Source organism: Eulemur rufifrons, chromosome 2, assembly GCF_041146395.1.
Source record: "Eulemur rufifrons isolate Redbay chromosome 2, OSU_ERuf_1, whole genome shotgun sequence".
NCBI classification, from domain to species: Eukaryota; Metazoa; Chordata; class Mammalia; order Primates; family Lemuridae; genus Eulemur; species Eulemur rufifrons.
The window spans coordinates 3916668-3935222 of record NC_090984.1 but is presented as its reverse complement, the minus strand read 5'-3'; the positions used below and the strand labels follow the sequence as shown (position 1 = coordinate 3935222).

The window sequence follows — 18555 nt, the reverse complement described above, 5'->3', positions numbered from 1 at the left end:
CCCAAGGGACGGGCTGGGGGAGCCAGTGTGAGGAAGGGGCACTTCAGGGGGCTGTGGAGAAGTCGGGGTACACTGGAGGCAGGAGAATGGGATGTGCAAAGGCAGAGAGGTGTGGGAAGGCAGAGTTTGGAGTCTGGGGGAACATCGGGGTAAAGGGGACCCCAAAGGCAGTGGCAGCCAGGGAGAGCGCGTGCCCAGGGGTCTGTCACGACAGGTCCAGGAGTTGTGGGGGGAGGCGATAGGGAGGCATAGGTGGGACGTGGCCTGGGACCCCCGCCCGAGGGAGCCGAGGCAGGAGAGGGGAAGGAAGGGCCGCCTGGCAGTTATGGCAGAGCCAGGGGCAGACAGCAGCCGCAGGACACGGGACCCAGCCCCTCAAAGCGGGTTCTGGGGGCTGGAGAGGCCTGGGCAAGCCAAGGGGATGGGTGAGGCTGCCGCTTGTTCCCACTCCCACAATTTCAGTCACTAACAAACGGTGACGCCACAAGCCTGTCCAGGGTCAGACCAAGCCCTGGGACTGGGCATTCCCAGCTGGTCCGTGAGCCTCCGGGGAGCTCAGCCCCAACTGGCACCACCGCCAGCAGCCAAGCTCGCGCTTCCTGAGCACCTGCCCTGTGACCACAGACAGGACCCGCAGTGCAGACGCCGCTGGCAGCTTGGAGGCAAGGCCACCTGGCCCCACGGCACAGCTGGGTGACTGCACTGGGCCGGGGCTGGCTCAGCTACTCCCTGTGTGATGACAGGAACCAACCCCAACCACCCCAGGGGAGCTGGGCAGGGCCCCCCACGGTGGTAACGTGGGGTGGGCGCCCCCTCCCCAGCCCGGCGTCTCCTGTAGCTCTGAGGCCGCAACGCTCGCCACCCCAAGGCCCCAGGACTGAGGCCCAGAGCCCCGACGCCCCTACATCCCCCAGCTCGGCCCCAAACCCAGCCCAGCTGGGGGCGGAGGGGCCCCGTGAGTGGCCACGGCACTTGGTATACCTCCTCTCTGACCCGGGGGCGGTGAGGCCGGACCACTCGGGCTGGCCGGCCACACGTGCCAAATGCCATCTCTGCTGTCGCCATGCCTCGGGGGACCGGCAGGGCCCCCAAGACCCCAGGCAAGGCCGGGCCGTCTCCGCAGTGGCTGGAGGGCATGCTGCCCTGCTCGGCTGTCCTGAGCACGGGACTGACCACAGCTCCATCCTCGCTGCCACCGACCGTCTCTCAAGGATGACCTGGTCGTCAGGGACACCGTGACAGGGGAGGTGGAGGGGCTGGTCCAGGCGGGTCTTGGCCTTGAGCATGGTGGCCGCAGCAAGCCCACCAGAGAATCCGGCTGGGGGTCCCCAGGGCCCCGGCACGGGGGGCCCCTTCTCTCTCCTCTTGGTGATGACAGGATGACTCTCGAGGTCTCTGTCCTCTGGGGCCAAGGTGTGTGGAGCAAAGACTCAAGGTCGACTAGGAAAGATCCTTTTATTGGGGTGGACATGGAGCACGCACTAGTCCATGATAAAATGACTTAGGAGAAAGATCCGGAAAGGCCGATGCTCCCCGCACACACACTCAGAGTGAGGTCTGGGCACGGAATAGTTCCCGGTGGAACATGAGACGAGGCCGAGTCTCAGAGGCCCGAACCGGTGGTCGGGGGGAGAAGGCTGCTCAGCTGTCCCGGTGAGCCGGGCCCCCCTGCCCCTGACCCTGCTGCCCGGCCGCAGCACAGCCCCCAGCGCGAGACCCTCACAGACACACTCTGGTTCTCTGGAGGAGAACAGGGGGGCAGGAGGCGGGGAGTGGCCGGGGGGTGGCGGGGAGGGTGAGGAACAATGTTATTGTTTTCTTTGAAAAGCATCTACCAACATCACACTACTGGGTCTGACGTCCCCTTTAACCAACGCTTGATACATGTTACAGCATAAATAAAAACTCAAGGAAAATAAATACATCGGCTCCTATGAGGTTGGAAGTGATGTGGACGGCGGGGTGTGGGGGGCCGGCGGGGAGGCGGGCGGGGCGCGTACACACGTGGGCAGGTGGGCAGGTGAGCAGACGGGGCAGAGGCCCCCGTGGGGAGTGAGTCTTAAGTGTCCTCGTGCATGTCTGGGCTGTCGGTCCGAGCCACCTTTCGGGGCGGTGCTGAGCTCTCGCCTTCAAGCTCCACTTGCTCCTGGTCTCTCTTCTTGGCAGCATTCTGGGGACAGGGGAAGACAGGGCTGTGAGTCCCAAGGCCAGCCCGCACCCCTGCGGTGGCGTCACAGACCTGGGCGTGGAGTAGACAACGTGACCTAGGGACCCTGGCTGGGCAGCCCCTCCTGCCACCAGGACCTGCCGGTTAAGCCCTGCCCAACAGCAACCCCTGGATCCATGGCCAGTGACAGGCAGGCACTTCCTGGGCACCTTGGGGAGTCACCATCACCAGTCACAAGGGCCCGCGCACGGCTGGCTTCTCAAACACTCGGAGCACGATCCACTGATCCACCTGGCCCCGGGAAGTGCTCGGGTTTGGGGGACTCTCCCTCCCTGCTGGGGGCGTCAAAGCCTGTGGGGCTGGGGAGGGGGACGGGGGTTGAGCCAGGCAGCTTGGATTTTCGGAAGCAGTCATTTCACCACGGGGTCCCCTTCCAACCTTGCCCAGGGCAGGTCGCTGTCCAGCGTTCGATGTTAGGTGAAAAAACAAACTGACAGTGTTACAGAACAACATGCAGACATTTCCATTGGAAAAAAAAAGTCCCGTCTGTCAGAAAGGCAACCTCTGGGTGGCGGGGGCGGGCGGGACACCAGAGGCTGGGGAAGATGACTTCACTGCAGTCACACACTCTCGTATCCCCTAGATTTTTTTTTTTTTTTTTTTTGAGACAGAGTCTCGCTCTGTTGCCCGGGCTAGAGTGAGTGCCGTGGCGTCAACCTAGCTCACAGCAACCTCAAACTCCTGGGCTCAAGCGATCCTCCTGCCTCAGCCTCCCGAGTAGCTGGGACTACAGGCATGAGCCACCATGCCCGGCTAATTTTTTCTATATATATTTTAGTTGGCCAGATAATTTCTTTCTATTTTTAGTAGAGACGGGGTCTCGCTCTTGCTCAGGCTGGTCTCGAACTCCTGAGCTCAAACGATCCGCCCGCCTCGGCCTCCCAGAGTGCTAGGATTACAGGCGTGAGCCACCGCGCCCGGCCTGTATCCCCTAGATTTTTAACCGCACATATACATTTCACCATTCAGAGAAGATTCTAGGTCACACCAATAAAGTCTACCCAATGCCAAGGCTGCAGGAGGCCTGGCCTCCAGCCTCCTCAGCACCACAGCCTCGGAGCGGGGCACGCTCTTCCCTCTCCTGGGTTGCATGGCGAACACCTACTCAGCCCTCAAAGCCCCACACAGGCCGCCTGAGCACTTCCCCCACTCAGAACCCCCTGCAAGGCACCACGTGTCTCTTCCCCAGTCCCAGCACCGGAACCCGCACGCCTTACTTTTTTGTCCCATTGCTGATGTAGGTAGCGCAGAAGGATGTTTGTCTTTTCTGTCACGATGACTAAGGAGGAAAGACAGAGAAAGTCACAGAAGAGGCACCAAAAAGAGCTGGCTGCGGTGGCCCAGCCTCCTGGACGGGCCCTGCTTCCTGCTCGCTGGCCTGTCTCTGCCCTAAGTAGTCTTTCAAGGGCTGGAAGGCAGCGGTGCCCCCTGGGGAGATTTCCAAAAGCCTAGCAATTTCACTTCCCAGTGCACACGTGGCCACTGGGAGGCCTGAGCCAGCTGCTCCCTCGGGTCCCTGCTTCCTGCGTGCGGAGACCCCGCCCTCGGGCGGGGGACAAGCCCCAGCACACAGGTGGACCAGGACCACAGCACTACACAACAGTGTCCAGTGACCACGAACCCCACCCAGCAATGTCCAAATGGATGGAGTCTTTTTATTTTTTTAAGGGACGGAGTCTGGCTATATTGCCCAGGCTGTACTCCCGGGCTCAAGTGAGCCTCCCACCTCAGCCTCCCGAATAGCTGGCTTGGATTGGTTTTTACCAGTTAAAGCATCACAACCATGTCTGCCTGCTCTATGGGCCCCTCCACCTGGACCTCCTTCCCCTCACTGCCTACCCCAGGCCTGGCTGGGTCCCCACCCCAGGCCCCTGTCACCCTCTGCTCTGCTGCCTCTCAACCCAGCAATACTCATCTTAGGGTCTAAGCTCTTGTCTGACTTGACCTGAATGGGAGGGGACAGGGCTAATGAGCGGCACACAAGGGCCAACGCGGCCCCATCTGGGCTGGGTATGGATGCCAGCGTGTGTGGCACCCTAAGGAGCCCACAGAAAGCTGGTCTCCTGCTGCTCTGAGGGAGCAAATGAGCATCTGCATGTGCACCCCTGGCCCAAAGCCCCCCCAGGCCGCCTCCTGCACCTCCCCCGAGGCCCCCCCAACCCAACTCTGCAGTAGCCGTAACGTGAACCCGAGCTAAGTCTGGCTTGGGCGGGGCTGGAGGTCACCTCTGCCTGCCACGCGGTGGCCTCTGGACCCCGCCCTCAGCAGCCAGGATGGGACAGACCGACAGGCCACTTACTCTGTTCAGACGGGTACTCTCGAGTGGGCAGGTAGACTGAGGGACGTCGGTTCTGCAGGAGGGTTGAGAAGGGGTGGGTCAGGAGAGCAGGCGGGCCTGGGGTCCCCTCACCCCTCAACTCAGCACCCACCCTTCAGTGCAGACTAGAAGACACACAAGGATGTGGGGTGGGGCTTGGCTTGAAGCTCAGCCTCAGTTGTGGTCACCACCCCGCCCCCGGCAGCTCCCCCAGCCCCTCCCGGCCCCAAAACACACACTCACCGAAGCTTTGCACACAGAGTCAGCATGAAATCGACTAAAGTTGCTTTTGTTGTAGACAGGCAAACCTTTCAAAAAATCTGCCTAGAAGATACAGAAGATGGTAAGTGAGGAACCGGGCAACGCGCAGGGTCATCCCTTGAGCACCTACAGGGGACGGGCTCCCGGGGACTTCTGGTCTCCTTCTTCCCACTTTTCTTTGTGGGTCACGTTTTCCAGAACACACCCCTGAGCTGGCTGCTACGAGCATGGCCATGACCAGAAAAAAGCAACCACCCTGGGACAAGTGCACATTCTCCTGGGGGAGTCCTCATGACAGCCCCATAACTAGGCAAGGGGTGGGGCAATTGAGGCGTGGAGAGAATGGGCCACTTGTTAAAAGTCGCACTGAGCGAGGAAGCAGCAGAGACGGGGCCCTCCTAAGAGCCCATGACGAGGTCCACCTTCGACAGAGACCTAGGACGGAGAAAGACTCGTCCATCCTAAGACACCCCACTGGCCAGGGTGACGGTAAGCGGGGACCGGGGAGCCCAGGCCTGGTCCATGGAGCCTTGGCCATGCAGAGACAGGAGCTCAGCGTTCGCCAAACTTCCAATGTCCGAGTGAACCCAGAAATCCAAGTTTGGATGTGTTCTCTCCAGGTTTTTAAAGCTAGCTCAGCTTTTTAGAAAACACTGTGTGGACTGAAGTAACCAGGGCTGTGACCGGTCAGCTTGGCGGCTGCTCGTAGGGTCCCCACACCCCAAAGTTGGCCCCAACGCCTGAGCTTACCACGTAAGGGGAGGATGCTTTGTCCATGGCATGGGGAGAGGGCCAGAGCCTGAGAGGGAGCAGACTGTCCCCTCCCTGCCAGTGGCTTCCTGGGGCAGGGGGGTCAGCTGCCCAAGTTTTCAGGTCCAGGTGGCTACCAGGTAGCCAGCAACAGAATCTGTTCACTCTTCCAAAGGCTTTTTTTTTTTTTTTTTTTTTTTGAGACAGAGTCTCACTCTTGTGGCCTGGGATAGAGTGCAGTGGCGCAATCACAGTTCACTGCAACCTCCAACTCCTGGGCTCAAGGGATCCTCCTGCCTCAGCCTCCCGAGTAGCTGGGACTACAGGCGCCACCACCACACCCCGCTAATTTTGCTATTTTTAGTAGAGATGGGGTCCCACTCTTGCTCAGCCTGGGCTCAAGCCATCCTCCTGCCTCGGCCTCCCAGAGTGCTAGGATTACAGGCGTGAGCCACCGCGCCCGGCCAGGAATGTCCCTCTTTTCTCCGTGTGGGAAACACCTGCCAAACCCCCTCCCCGACCCCTCTGCTTCCCCACAGCTCAGGAGACTCTTCCAGAGCCTCACTCACACCCGGACAAGGTCAGGGGTTTACACATCCACCTCCCTCACTGGACGGGCACCTCCCTGAGGGCAGAAGGACTCGACCCTGGGCCCCTGGAGGGGCTCACGTGGGGCTGGGCAGCTGAGTGTTGAGAGGTGCAGGAACCCAGACCTCCTGCACTCAAGGCCGGCTGGGGCCCTCCCTGGACGACCTCCCAGCCTGCTGGTCTCCCCTGCGAAATGGGGCGTTCCAACAGGGCCACCGCGAGGGGTTGTTCTGAGTCTCAACAAGGTAACACCGGGAAAGCTTTGCACAGAGCGCCCTGGCGAGGGCGGCTATGAGCATCGGTGCCTTCCTGCCAAATAACTGAATGAAGACCGAACAGAGGGCACCCTTTCTGTCAGCTAAGCTGGAGAACAAGGCCTCAAGACGTCAGAGGAAATTCTCACCTCAGCCAAGCAAGTCCCAGCCACAGCTGGGCCCCGAAGCTGTCTACCGCCTCAGCAAACATGCGCTGAACACCCAAGTGCCAGTCCCACTGCAGGTGGCCCACCAGTGACTCAAAGCGAGAGGAGGAAAAGAAACAGTGTACCAAGAGAGGAGAGACACGGGAGCCTCTCACAGTTGGGAAGGGCCTCACTCACGAGAGGAAGAGCACTCCAGGCAGAAGGAGGAGCAGGTGCAAAGGCCCTGGGGTGGCGGAACATGGAGTGACTGTAAGTGAAAAGTCTAATGTGGCTGGAGCTCGTAGACTGAGGGGTGAAGAGGGGTGCAGATGAGGTCACAGAGGTGGGCAGGGGCCTTGGGGGTATGCGGTGTGGAGCTAGAAGCCCCTGAGGTGTTCTATAAGCTAGAAAGTTGTACAGTCTGATCTACATCTTTAAAAGCTCCTTCCGGGATTAGGTGAATCATGGACCACCAAATGTGTGGGATCAAGGCAGGAAGGCCAGGGGAAAGGCTGGTGCAGGCACCCAGGCAGGGACTGGGGAAGTAAGGGCAGTGGGGGCACGTGGACCAGGGTGGGAAGCCACGGAGGGCTGCAGGTGTGTTCTGTGGGCACAGCCAGCAGAATCCTCTTGTGAGGACGGGTGTGGGGAATGAAGTTGTACCGACGAGTCAAGGACAACACCCAGGCTTGGGGACCCACACATAGGAACCCACTTTCTATTTCCTTCTGATAGGAAGTCTTCCTTTGCCCACCCCCACTGCCCCCCACATTCTAAGGACTGTGGCTGGTGGGCTGGGACTCTAGGTCAGGGGACAGTGGGCCCTGCACTTATCTTAACCGAACCTCCCATCACCCCTGCCAGCCCTGAGGATGCCAAACAGTGGGGGGCTGGGGAGGGACTTTAGCCAACTCTAAGGCTGGGTCACTGTCCTAGTTTACAGTTGGGGAGGCCGATGCCCAAAGCACAAGACCCATATCCCAGCACGAGTGAGTGCCCCAAAGGAGATTTTAACCTCCCAACGGCCAGTTTCAGATTATTCCCACTTCAAGCTGAGGAGAGAGCTGGGAGAGGATGTCATCAGCCCCGAGTCGCCCAGCTCATCTGTTAAGCATTCACTGTCCCAAGCCCTTTACACGTCAGTTCCCTAAACTGTCACAACCCTACAAGGTTCGGACCATCACTACCCTCGTTTAACAGGGACAGGCCCTGGGCATCGGAGAGATGGAGTTGTTCACTCTTAGGGGCAGGTGGGGGCCAGAATGGCGGGGGTGGGGTCAGGGCCCTGAGGGGACGGGGCAGTCGAAGATGTCACACTTCCTTTGGCGACAAAGCCCCGCATGTCGAGATGTCAAGCCCCCTCCCCTCGCCCCAACGCCCAGGCTGGCCTCCCAAACTCTCCCGAACGGAAGAGGCCCAGGTCCGGAGCGCTGAGGACAAAGCCAGAGCTGGGAGGTCTCAGGGGACCCCATTCCCACCCCAAGCGATTTCCCGGGGGAGCTGCGACCCGGAAATGAATGAGTAGTCAGGGCCTGGAATCCTAGATAGGGTCAGGGGTCGGAAGAGGGGACTGGGGCGCGGTCAGCAGGGTCAAGGTAGGGTCCGGGGGTCGAAGGTCACAAGTCAGAATGAGGGGCGGGGCCGGGCCCGAAGGGGCTGGCAGGGCGGTGAAGGGCCTGGGGAGATACTAGAGGTGGGTGGGCCCACGGCGCCATTTTGTCGAGTGGAGAGGGAGTACGGGCCCGGCGGCCATCCTCACCATCTTCTGTTTCCTCCGTCGCCGCCTCAGCCACCGCCTCAGCCACTGCCGCCGCCACCACAGCCGCCTTCTTAGTCGCCGCCGCACAGTAACTTCCAGCCACAGCACAGCCAACACTGATGGCGCCACCGCCCCTCCGTCATTGGTCCGCACCCTACCCCCGTCCCCATAATATGGCCTCTGCGTGCTCCCATTGGCCATGTCCGGCTAACTCACGCGCCCATTGGCCACCACGCCCCCGCCCTTCGTCATCAAGTTCGGTTGAGAGAGCAAAACCCCGCCCGATGCTTGGACGCGACGGGAAGTGACATCCGGAAGTGGGCGGAGGCCGCGCCCACCAAGTCTCCTGGGAGTTGTAGTTCACAACTCCAGGAAGGTCCGCGGGTCTCTGCTCTTTCTAGTGTTTATTGCGTTTTTAGACCGTGTCTCTTGAGGTTGTCACAGCAACTGTAGAAGTCGGGAGCTGTAACACGAGGTACCAACCTTGAGTTCCAGCAGATTTAGACCACTCCCGCGCTAGCTGCTTGAATTATCTTTCAACTGACAACTCACACCCCCTTGATTGAACATCTCCCGTGGCTCCCTAAGGATCCAGCCCCACTTCCTCGGCCCCAATTATAGGCCCCGCTGGCCCCTTTCTCTCCCTGCCTGTGTCCTGACCCCTACCTAATCCCTCCTCCCTCTTGGTTCTCCCAGACCCTGCCAGTTTCTCCAGGAAGCCTTTCCTGACTGCGTTCTTCCCAAAGCCAAGTCAGGCGCCTCCTTTGGGCTCCTACCGCCCTCACAATCCTCCTCCCAGCCCTGACCCTGCCTGGGTCCGAATACCCTCCCTCACTAGACTGACAGCCCCTCCAGGGCAAGGACTGGGCAATCAGTACATTGCAAGTGCTCAAAAAGTTGCTAAGTGGAAGCTACTAAGTATTACTATTAATATTACTCCAACAATAACAGAGCAAAGGAGAAACGAGCACTTTATTTTATAGGAGCCAAATGAGCCTCAGAGGACTAAGGTCTTGTCCAAAGTCACAATCCCCAAGGGGCAGGTGGAGAATTCGAAACCTCCCAATTTCCCACCAGCCTTCCCAGACCTGTAAAGGTTACAGCACATATAAGAAAAATGGAAACTTGAACATGTATGAGACATTTAATATTTCAAAATTATTGATAATTCTTTTGGGTGTGATAAGTTTTGGGATTGTTTTAGAGAGCCCTTATCTTGGAGAGATACATTCTGAAATATTTACAGAAGAAATAACCTGATGCCTGAGATCAGCTTCTATTAGAGCCGTGTACTGGGTACACGGGGGCTCGCTGTACTATTCTGTGGTCTGTTGCATATGTTCGAAATTCTTCGTAATTCAAAAAAGCGTAAAAAGGGACTTGACAAGGTCTGACGTCCACTCCCATCCAAACTTCTCCCCCTGGGCCAAACCCACGATTTGGAAGGCACTCATGTCCGAGTCTATTCCTGTTCTTCCAGCTTCCTGCAAAAACAGCGCCAGGCGAGGTCCGAGGCGAGGGAAACGCTTTAATCGGAGTCCCGCTGGCAGCGTCGCACTCCTCAATGGCTCAGCGACTTGCGGCCCTTAAGCATGCGGCGGAGGATGACCTGGACGCCAGCCGGCGTGCTCAGGCGCCGGATCCAGCCATGCTTGCGCTTGCGTTTGATGTTGCTTGGCTGATACTCGTTCCCGCGCGCCTTGCCCCGCGCCTGCTGCAGAGCAGGGAGGCCCCAGGCGTCTGGGAGCCCCAGCCAAGGCCGGGGCTGGAGCCACCTGCGGAGGCAGAGAGACGGCGAGAAGGGTCTGACGGTGTGCTGTTTGACCTACCCAACCCCTCTGAGCCTCGGCTTCCCCTCTGTGCGGTGCAGAGGCTGGCAGCAAAACGCGCTCCATAAATGCGCAAGGCATTGGTAGGTTTTATGGGTGGTAAACAGCTGGCGACAGCCTCTGACACCGCCCTATTCCCAAATTCGGGGAAGGGTCCCCCTGAGGACTCACCTGCCACCCAGCAACGCCGCCGACCTACCCGAGGGGCCCAACAGGGATCCGGCCAGGAAAGCCATCTCCAGCCGCCGGTCACGCCGTCCCGGCCGCCAGCGATTCCGGAGCCCCGGGGCAAAGGCTTCTGGGAAATGTAGTTTTTCCTGTCTCGGAGATACGGCCGTGGGGGCCCGGAGTTGTAGTTCCACGCCTGCGCACCATCGGCGCGAGCGTCCGTGCCCTTGGGGCGGTGTAGTTCTTCATATTGACCATTAGATGGCAGGCGATCAGCACCTTCTCACTTATGTCCCGGGGTCTGCTGGGAGTTGCCGTCCTTTCTCGCGTCGTCCGATAGAGGGTGCTCCTGGGTGGCCGTGGCGCAGCTGGTGGCAGCGACAGGAAGCGGCTGGTTGGTCTTCCCACCCCCAGCAGAAGCTGGGGCAGATGCCACACAGCTGGTTGGCAGCTTTTCCCCGGCCGAAGCCAAGTCACCGCCCCTTGGCAGGAAGCCCAGGAGGCCTGAGTTCAAGCTGGCTCGGTGTCCTTGGGGTAGTCTCTGCTCCTCTCCAGGGTTCAGTTTCTTGATCTGTGAAACTGGAGGACTGCAAGCTTGCCTGTGGAGATCTTGCCCCCATCCGGGCCCTAGAAGAATTTTCTGATACTCAGAACTGAACCCCTCCCCTGCTCACACACCCTCCTTGGCTCCCTATTGCCCCAGGGAAAATATCCAGCTCCTCCGGCAGGTATGCAAAGCCCTCTACACATAGGCATCCTAAATTTCAGCCACACCCTCTTCTCTGCCTAGAGTTCCCCTATCCATCCTTTATAATCCTCTCCTCTCAACCCTGTCCCCCGCTTTGGCCCAACTAACTCGATATGGCTCTCGCCTACAGCTCAGGGACCTTTCTAGGGCTAGGCCTGGGCTGAGTCCCTACAAGTACCCCAGCATTACCCAGCTCGGGGTGGGCCCAGAGGAGGCTATGGGGAGTGTTTGCTGAGTGAATAAACTGTGTAGTCTTCTGGGAGTGCCCTGAGCAGGCAAGAGTGGGTGGCTGGACCTAATCCAGCTCTGGCAGCAAATTCCAGGAGATGGGAACAGGCGAGCAGCAAGGAGCGGTTAACCCCTTGTCCTCTGAAGCCTACCTGTACCATCATTTAGCAAAACAGCACCATAATAATAATGCCAATAACATACTGAGCATTTACTCTTATGCAAGACACCGTGATGAGTGCTTTACCTGTATAACAAATTTATGAGAGGATTAATTTCATAGAGACATAAACAGAGGCTCAGGGAAGTGACTTGCCCAAGGTCACACACCAGCCAAGGGCAGAGGCTGGATGTGAGCCCCGGGCCCTCCGACTCTGGGCTCTCCTGGAGGCCTGCCTTGGCCCGGCCCGGCCCACGGAGCTGGGGAGTCTGCTTCTGGCCACCGGCCCGTCTCAGCGTCGTGACAGTCACCGGTTAAATTGGCTGATTGTGAAATTCCGACTCCTTAACTACGCGCAGCTCCAGGACTTCCGTCTAGAGATTTAGCGAATAACAGTTCTCAGGACTTGGAATCACACAACCGCGGGTTCAAGTCCTGGCTTTGCCCCTTGCCTGACTTTTGCCCTTGTGCCCTTTATAAGCCTCAGTTTCCCCACCTGATATTGGAAAGATCTGGGAATCTCTTCTGGAATGGAAAGGTCAACACAGAGAGGAGCATGGGGGCTTCGTTTGGGGGGGGCTGGGCAGTTCAGAGGCAGGAACTGGCTGGGAAAACCCATTCGCAGCGAGAGGGCCCCAGCCGCACACTCCCAGGAGCCCCACAGACCCCAGCCTGCAGCCCCATCTCCGCCCCGGGCCAGGCCCAATCCCTCTCCCCACCTCGGTGAGCCCCTAAAAGGGGAGGGGCTGTTGCTCCCAGAGCCCGCCTCCATCCCAGAACTGCAGCCTCTGACTGGAGGTCTAACTAGGTCAGGTCAGTCCGCAGTTCCGATAGGTCGCGGTGCCCGCCTGTCGGCGCGCGGCCCCGCCCCCTCGGGGAGGGACTTAAAGGGCCGGCTCGCTCCGCTGCCGCGGGTTGCTGCTGCACTGACCGTCCGGGGCCCGCGCCCGCCGGCCGAGACGCGCCAGCCCTAACCCCGCGCCACCATGTAAACGGCCCTGGCAGGCGGACGCTGGTTCCTCCGCCGGGGACCCCTCCGCCCCGACCCGGGCCCCGCGGCCCTCGATGAGGTGAGCGGGAAGCGGGCCCAGGAGGGGAGATCTAGGCCCCCGAGGCCTCCACTTCGGGGCGGGGTGGGGGGCGGCGGTCCGCGCAGCCCGCGTTCGGGCTTCTAGGAAGCCACGGAGCCCCAGTGGCCTCGACCCTGCCGCAGGGATGACGGGCACCCGGGAGGCGGGGGCCAGGCTCTGGGAAGGGGGGTCTTGCGCGGCGCATTTGCGCTGCCTTCCGCAATCGGGGGATTAGGGCCCCATTCGAGGTGGGGGATGGCCCGCTTCCCCTCCAGTCCCTCTGGCGCCACTGGGGGGCCGGTCTTTGGCGTGCCTTACCCTAGCGGCGCCAAAGCTAGGGGGCTGCGGGGTTGGTCCTATCTCCAGGCCCTAGACAATGGGGGTGCACTGCGCGGGTATCCCCCTTAAGTTATGTAACAGCTTGTGGTTGCCATGGACACGGGGGCGGGGGTGGCCCAGGGAGTGGGATGGAGGCCTGGAGGCCCCCAGCCAGGGCCTTGCCTTCTCCATCCTCCTCTCCACTGCTGGGGGCTCCCGTGGCAGACCCCAGAACCCAGGATACTAAGTAGGGGGTATACACAGAAGCTTCCTCCCAAACTGTCTGGGCCTCAGCCTGCTCCTCTGTGAAACAGACCCAGCTCACCCCGGTCTTCGGGAGCTGGGCAAGGCCTTCTGGGGCCTCAGTCCCCAAGCCCCTCCCCCAAGGCCTCATCTTCCATAGGTCAGATTCAGAGCCAAAGGCCTGGATGGGGGCTCACTGGGATTTGCACCATTTTAGATGCCTCAGGAGGCCCTCAGAATATGTGAGTTAGTGAAAGAGGACATGTATGCAGGAATGAATGGGCTTACAAGGCCATACTGGTATGAACTCCAGCTTGGGGGGGGAGTGTCTTCAGGGCTGGGCCACATTTGTCACAATGTCCCCTCCTCTGGGAAGTCCCCAGGACTCCACCACTTTCTCTCTGGACACCCTGTGGGTCTAGATCCTTCTTTCTGAGGATAGACTAGGCTGGCCCAGGAGGGTGGCAGGACCACGAAGGTACTGCTGCAACAGAACATCTTGGTGCCTTGGCTGGCTGGCTCTAGCCCTCCCCAAACTGGAACCTAAAAGGGGCCTCCCAGTGTGGTTCAGCTGCCCCAGGTGCAGGGAGTGGGTTCTGCAGGGGTAGAGGGGTCCCATTTAGATAGATGGCCCCTGAGCTGGCTGCTGCCCCCACTCGCAGGACACACCATGCTAACCGGGGTGACGGATGGTATCTTCTGCTGCCTGCTCGGCGCGCCCCCCAATGCGGTAGCGCCACTGGAGAGCGTCGAGTCCAGCGATGGCTACACCTTTGTGGAGGTCAAACCTGGTCGTGTGCTGCGGGTGAAGCACGCTGGACCCGCCCCAGCCCCCACCCCACCTCCGCCACCGCCTCAAGATGCTGCCCAGGGGGACAGGTCTGGCTTGGTCCGCTGCCAGCGCCGGATCACTGTGTACCGCAACGGGCGGTTACTGGTGGAGAACCTTGGCCGGGCACCCCGAGCTGACCTCCTGCACGGGCAGAACGGCTCCGGAGAGCCGCCGGCCGCCCTGGAGGTGGAGCTGGCTGACCCGGCGGGCAGCGATGGCCGCTGGGGCCCCGGCAGTGCCAGCAGTGGCAATGGCAGCAACGGGCGGCGGCGGCGAGCCCGACGCCCCAAGAGGACCATCCACATTGACTGTGAGAAGCGCATCACTAGCTGCAAGGGCGCCCAGGCCGACGTGGTGCTCTTTTTCATCCATGGTGTCGGCGGCTCCCTGGCCATCTGGAAGGAGCAGCTGGACTTCTTTGTGCGCCTAGGCTACGAGGTGGTGGCACCTGACCTGGCGGGCCATGGGGCCAGCTCCGCGCCCCAGGTGGCCGCAGCCTACACCTTCTATGCGCTAGCTGAGGACATGCGGGCTATCTTCAAGCGCTACGCCAAGAAGCGGAACGTGCTCATTGGGCATTCCTACGGGTAAGCTGACACGGGGTGGGGATTAGGGGAGAAGCCAACAGGGACTGGACACCCAGTCACAAAACGCTGATTTTTCTCCTTGAAAAATGTCATTAACATCTGCAACCGGACAGGGATTCCTGTCATTGTTGCTGTTGTTTCACATTGTTTTAAAGCAGTCTTTCTCAATGCCAGTACCACTGGCATTTGGGGTCAGCTAATTCTTTTCTGTGAGGGGCTATCGGACGTTTAGCAGCATCCTCACCCTCTTTCCACTAGATGCCACTAGCACAATCGTCTATTGTTGATGGCGACCATCACAAAAATCTTCAGACATTGCCAAATGTCCCCTGGCGGGCAGAGTTACCTCGCACTGAGAGCCACAGCCTTAGACTAACTTCACAAATTGGCTGCCCTGGCGATCCCTGTGCAGTCTGGAAGGGCCACTTGGAGTCCTGTAAACTCTATGCACTTACAAAGGCACAGGTTGCTGTAATTCATTCTCCTCTGAAGGGCTGATAATACCATCTAAAATTTCCTCTGTGGAAGGCTTTGGGCCTTTGGATCCTGGCCACTACCAACTGGCCCCATTTGCTCCTTTACCTAGGAAGAAAGGCAAGATTAGATTAGCCAGACAGGTTAAGAACCACTGTTTTAGCGATTGTAGCCCATGCAATTAGACAAGAAAAAGAATTAAATTACGTAAGTATCTAAAACAATTACATAAGTAGCCCCAAAAGTTGATGTATATGATAAATGATTCCTCTAATTAAATGAACATCCATCTACACATGAGGTCAGCACATTATCACTTCACAGATGTGCAGATTGAAGCTTAGAGAGGCCAAGCAACCTGCCCAAGGGCACGTAGTCACTGGCACAGTCAGGTCAGGAGTTTGCAAACTTTTTCTTAAAGGGTCAGATAGTGAGTATTTTAAGTTTGCAAGCCATACAGCCTCTGTTGAACTTTACAGCTCTGCTGTTGTAGTGCCAAAGCAGCCAGGCATGGCTGCGTATTTACAAAACATTTTTCAAACCTCCACAATGTAAACTGTACTTCCAAAAACTAGCGGCTAGCCCACAGGCCATAGTTTGCTGACTCCTACTTTAGAGGGAAAGAGGAGCTCGACTTGGGGTCAGGCTGTGCCCTTCCATCCTGCATAGGGCAAGTGGGTGTGTCACACCTAGAGGCAGGCGGGAAAAGATCCTACAAGGGAAGGGATACAGGAACTAGTAACCTCCTCAGGGCAGCCAGAAGGGTTTATTTGATCAGATCGCTTTCCTGAAACTTGGTAATAAGTCTTTCTTATCCCTTTGGGGGTCAAGGTGACTTTAAGAATCTGAGGAAAGTTCTAGATCTAAATCCTCTCTTCAAAATAAATTCCACCCTCAACACTCTAGCTCACAATTCCACAATTCTGGGCCATTCGAGATGCCCCACCCATCCCTCACCCCATCAGGGGCCCATGGACCCCAGGGGAAGAATCTTGACCTTCAGGAACCTGCCTCTAGGGTGAGGGGAGGGCATTAACCCCCTCACTGCCTGTATTCTGCTGACCACCACCTTTCAATCCTCCCTGCCACCCCACCCACTCTGGGCAGCGTCTCCTTCTGCACATTCCTGGCACACGAGTACCCAGACCTGGTGCACAAGGTGATCATGATCAATGGCGGGGGCCCCACGGCGCTGGAGCCAAGCTTCTGCTCAATCTTCAACATGCCCACCTGTGTCCTGCACTGCTTGTCACCCTGCCTGGCCTGGAGCTTCCTCAAGTGAGTGCCCCTGAGTTGGGTGGGAGGGGAGGCTGTACCACTGGGGCTGGGCCTGACACTGGGGACACCCCTGGCGGCCAGGCTGGCATGAGGGGCTCCAGCGGTGCCTCCCTACTACCAGGGCCGGCTTTGCCCGCCAAGGGGCCAAGGAGAAGCAGCTGCTTAAGGAGGGCAAGGCGTTCAATGTGTCATCCTTTGTGCTACGGGCCATGATGAGTGGCCAGTACTGGCCGGAGGGCGACGAAGTCTACCACGCCGAGCTCACCGTGCCCGTCCTGCTCGTCCACGGCATGCACGACAAGTTTGTGCGGGTGGAGGAAGACCAGCGCATGGCCGAGGTAGGGGCGGGTACCCAGGGGCCGCCGCGTGGCCAGATTCCCCGTGGGGAGCCCAGGGGGCGTGGCCTATGCAGTGGGCGTGGTCTCTGAGTGTGGCTCTACCTTGTGTTCTCACCCCAGGCAAAAGGGAGCTTTAGACCTAGAGTCAGTGGTAGGATCCAGACGGCAGGGCTGCCCTGGACAGGTGTTAACCATTCCACCTCAGGTGGAAGGCTCTCTTCACAGTTGGGGATTTGTGTAAGGAACCAATGACCTCTGGAAGAGGGAGACCAGGAGATCTTTAGATTAAAAACTCCCAAGAAAGGGTCTTGGGATCCTTAGGCCTTAGAATAGCTTTGGTGGTTCTTAACCAGGGATGGTTCTGCCCTTGGGGGACACTTGGAAATGTCTGGAGACATTTTAGGTTGTCACAACTGAAGTGGTACAGGGTACTACTGGCATCTGGTGGGTGGAGGCCAGGGATGCTGCTGAACATCCTACAATGCGCAGGACAGACCCCAGCAAAGAATGTCATTAGGGCCAAGGCTGAGAAATCTTGCCTTGGCATGAAAGGCCTCATCTGTCTCTATTTATCTAGCTCCATGATTCTCGCCCACCCGGGGGGTGACTCTGCCCCCGGGACATTTGGCAGTGTCGGGAGACATTTGAAGTTGTCATATTACGTGTGTGCGAGGTGTACGGCTGCTGGCATCTAGTGGGTCGCGGCAGTGCACATCCCGCAGTGCACAGGGCAGAATGGTCCAGTACCAAATGTCAGTGGCGCTGAGGTTGAGAAATCCTCCTGTAGGCATGCGGTAGGCACTGAATAAATGCTGAATGAATGCTACCTAGATGGGCTCCAGCAGGGTGACAGGCCAGCCTCCAGCTCCCCCTTGGGTGGAACTGGGGGATAAAGGGTAGACTACAGGAGGGACTTCCCGGTGCTGTGGGCCATGCATGAATGCTGGGGGAGTCCCAGGGAATCCTGGCCCCTCACCCCACCGTCCTGCGCTCGCCCATCCTGAGCCCCATGTCCCCTGTAGATCCTGCTCCTGGCCTTCCTGAAGCTTATAGATGAAGGCAGCCACATGGTGATGCTAGAATGCCCGGAGACGGTGAACACCTTGCTCCACGAGTTCCTGCTCTGGGAGCCCGAGCCCTCGCCCAAGGCTCTGCCGGAGCCCCTGCCCGCGCCTGCCGAGGAGAAGTAGCCGTCAGGCCGGCGGGGCATCGCTTGGTGAGCAGAGCCACAGGAAGATGAGGCCGGGAGGGCGCCGGGTCTGCGGCGCGGCCCCCTGGGCGGGCCGTTCGCTCCGGTGGGCGGGGCCCGGCCGGGGAGACTGCCCCAGGCCGGCCGGGCGGCGCGGCACCCGAGGAGTGGACACTCCGCTCTCTGCTTCTGTCCCGCAAGGCCCATCGGTGTTTCGGGGCCGCAGCCGGGATCCCTGCCGAAGACGACCTTGTACAGAAGTCCCTCTTCCTTCCCTCTCCAGCCAAAGGCACGGGCCGAGGCAGGCCCCCAACCCCGCTCTCTGTCTTCCGTGTCAGCCATGCTTCATCCTGGGACCCCCGAGCGCCGCAGGGACCCTCGGGGCCAGTCCCATTGCCCGAGACCCTCCCTATCTCCCTATCCCCTATTCCTTGGCGCTGGGAGCTATTGTTGCCCAAGGGCGGGGGGCGGGGGCGGGGGCGGGCCGGGGGGGATGGGAGGGTTGGCGCCACCGAACCTGCACATCTCAACTTGTAACTCAATAAAAAGAAGTGACAATCGGAGTCTCCAGATCTGTGCTTGGTGACCGCAGAGCAGGTCCTTCACCACCCTGAGCCTCAGTTTTCCTATCTGCAGACTGGGCTGATGCTGGTGCCTCCCCGTCAGAGCTGCCCTTGAGAACGTCCAGGATCCAGGCTTGCTTTGCGTCCCCCTGTACCCCCACCTCAGAATGCAGGGGCTGTATGGGCAGTATCCGCAGGGTAGGAGGCAACTTACCAAGGGGTGAGCCC

The 18555-nt window shown here is 59.3% G+C and overlaps 3 protein-coding genes across 6 annotated transcripts; 1 reads left to right on the top strand and 2 right to left on the bottom strand.

Annotated features, from left to right (window-relative positions):
* Positions 1-1450: 1450 nt before the first annotated feature.
* DDA1 (DET1 and DDB1 associated 1) lies at positions 1451-8395 on the bottom strand. Its single transcript, XM_069493631.1, has 5 exons — positions 8303-8395; positions 4788-4868; positions 4527-4578; positions 3445-3506; positions 1451-2170 (listed from the first exon to the last, which is right to left on the bottom strand). The coding sequence occupies exons 1-5, from the start codon at positions 8303-8305 to the stop codon at positions 2060-2062; spliced, it is 309 nt and encodes a 102-aa protein (XP_069349732.1). The 5' UTR covers positions 8306-8395; the 3' UTR covers positions 1451-2059.
* An 878-nt stretch (positions 8396-9273) lies between these two features.
* Positions 9274-10404, bottom strand: MRPL34 (mitochondrial ribosomal protein L34). Of its 2 annotated transcripts, none has more exons than XM_069493609.1 (2): positions 10303-10404; positions 9274-10077 (listed from the first exon to the last, which is right to left on the bottom strand). In XM_069493609.1, the coding sequence occupies exons 1-2, from the start codon at positions 10365-10367 to the stop codon at positions 9864-9866; spliced, it is 279 nt and encodes a 92-aa protein (XP_069349710.1). In that variant the 5' UTR covers positions 10368-10404; the 3' UTR covers positions 9274-9863. The 2 variants fall into 2 exon arrangements, with proteins under 2 accessions (XP_069349710.1, XP_069349718.1); XM_069493617.1 differs by having other exon boundaries at positions 9861-10001; positions 10327-10404.
* Positions 10405-12384: 1980 nt separating this feature from the next.
* On the top strand, positions 12385-18232 carry ABHD8 (abhydrolase domain containing 8). 3 transcript variants are annotated; one of them, XM_069493597.1, is made up of 6 exons: positions 12385-12505; positions 13729-14485; positions 16067-16237; positions 16359-16575; positions 17598-17791; positions 18048-18232. In XM_069493597.1, the coding sequence occupies exons 2-5, from the start codon at positions 13737-13739 to the stop codon at positions 17763-17765; spliced, it is 1305 nt and encodes a 434-aa protein (XP_069349698.1). In that variant the 5' UTR covers positions 12385-12505; positions 13729-13736; the 3' UTR covers positions 17766-17791; positions 18048-18232. The 3 variants fall into 3 exon arrangements, with proteins under 3 accessions (XP_069349698.1, XP_069349689.1, XP_069349683.1); XM_069493588.1 differs by having other exon boundaries at positions 17966-18232; XM_069493582.1 differs by having other exon boundaries at positions 17598-18232.
* The last annotated feature ends 323 nt before the right edge of the window (positions 18233-18555 follow it).

Bases quoted from the DNA above. Each gene is read 5' to 3' on its own strand.
- DDA1 (XM_069493631.1), bottom strand. The intron at 4,579-4,787 runs GTGAGTGTGTGT...ACCCTCCTGCAG, and splicing joins ACTCTGTGTGCAAAGCTTCG to AACCGACGTCCCTCAGTCTA. The intron at 2,171-3,444 runs GTAAGGCGTGCG...CCCTGTCCCCAG, and splicing joins ATCAGCAATGGGACAAAAAA to AATGCTGCCAAGAAGAGAGA.
- ABHD8 (XM_069493597.1), top strand. From the start codon at position 13,737: ATGCTAACCGGGGTGACGGATGGTATCTTCTGCTGCCTGCTCGGCGCG. The intron at 16,238-16,358 runs GTGAGTGCCCCT...CCCTACTACCAG, and splicing joins CTGGCCTGGAGCTTCCTCAA to GGCCGGCTTTGCCCGCCAAG. The intron at 16,576-17,597 runs GTAGGGGCGGGT...TGTCCCCTGTAG, and splicing joins AAGACCAGCGCATGGCCGAG to ATCCTGCTCCTGGCCTTCCT.
- MRPL34 (XM_069493609.1), bottom strand. From the start codon at position 10,367: ATGGCTTTCCTGGCCGGATCCCTGTTGGGCCCCTCGGGTAGGTCGGCG. The intron at 10,078-10,302 runs GTGAGTCCTCAG...CTGCCTCCGCAG, and splicing joins GCGGCGTTGCTGGGTGGCAG to GTGGCTCCAGCCCCGGCCTT.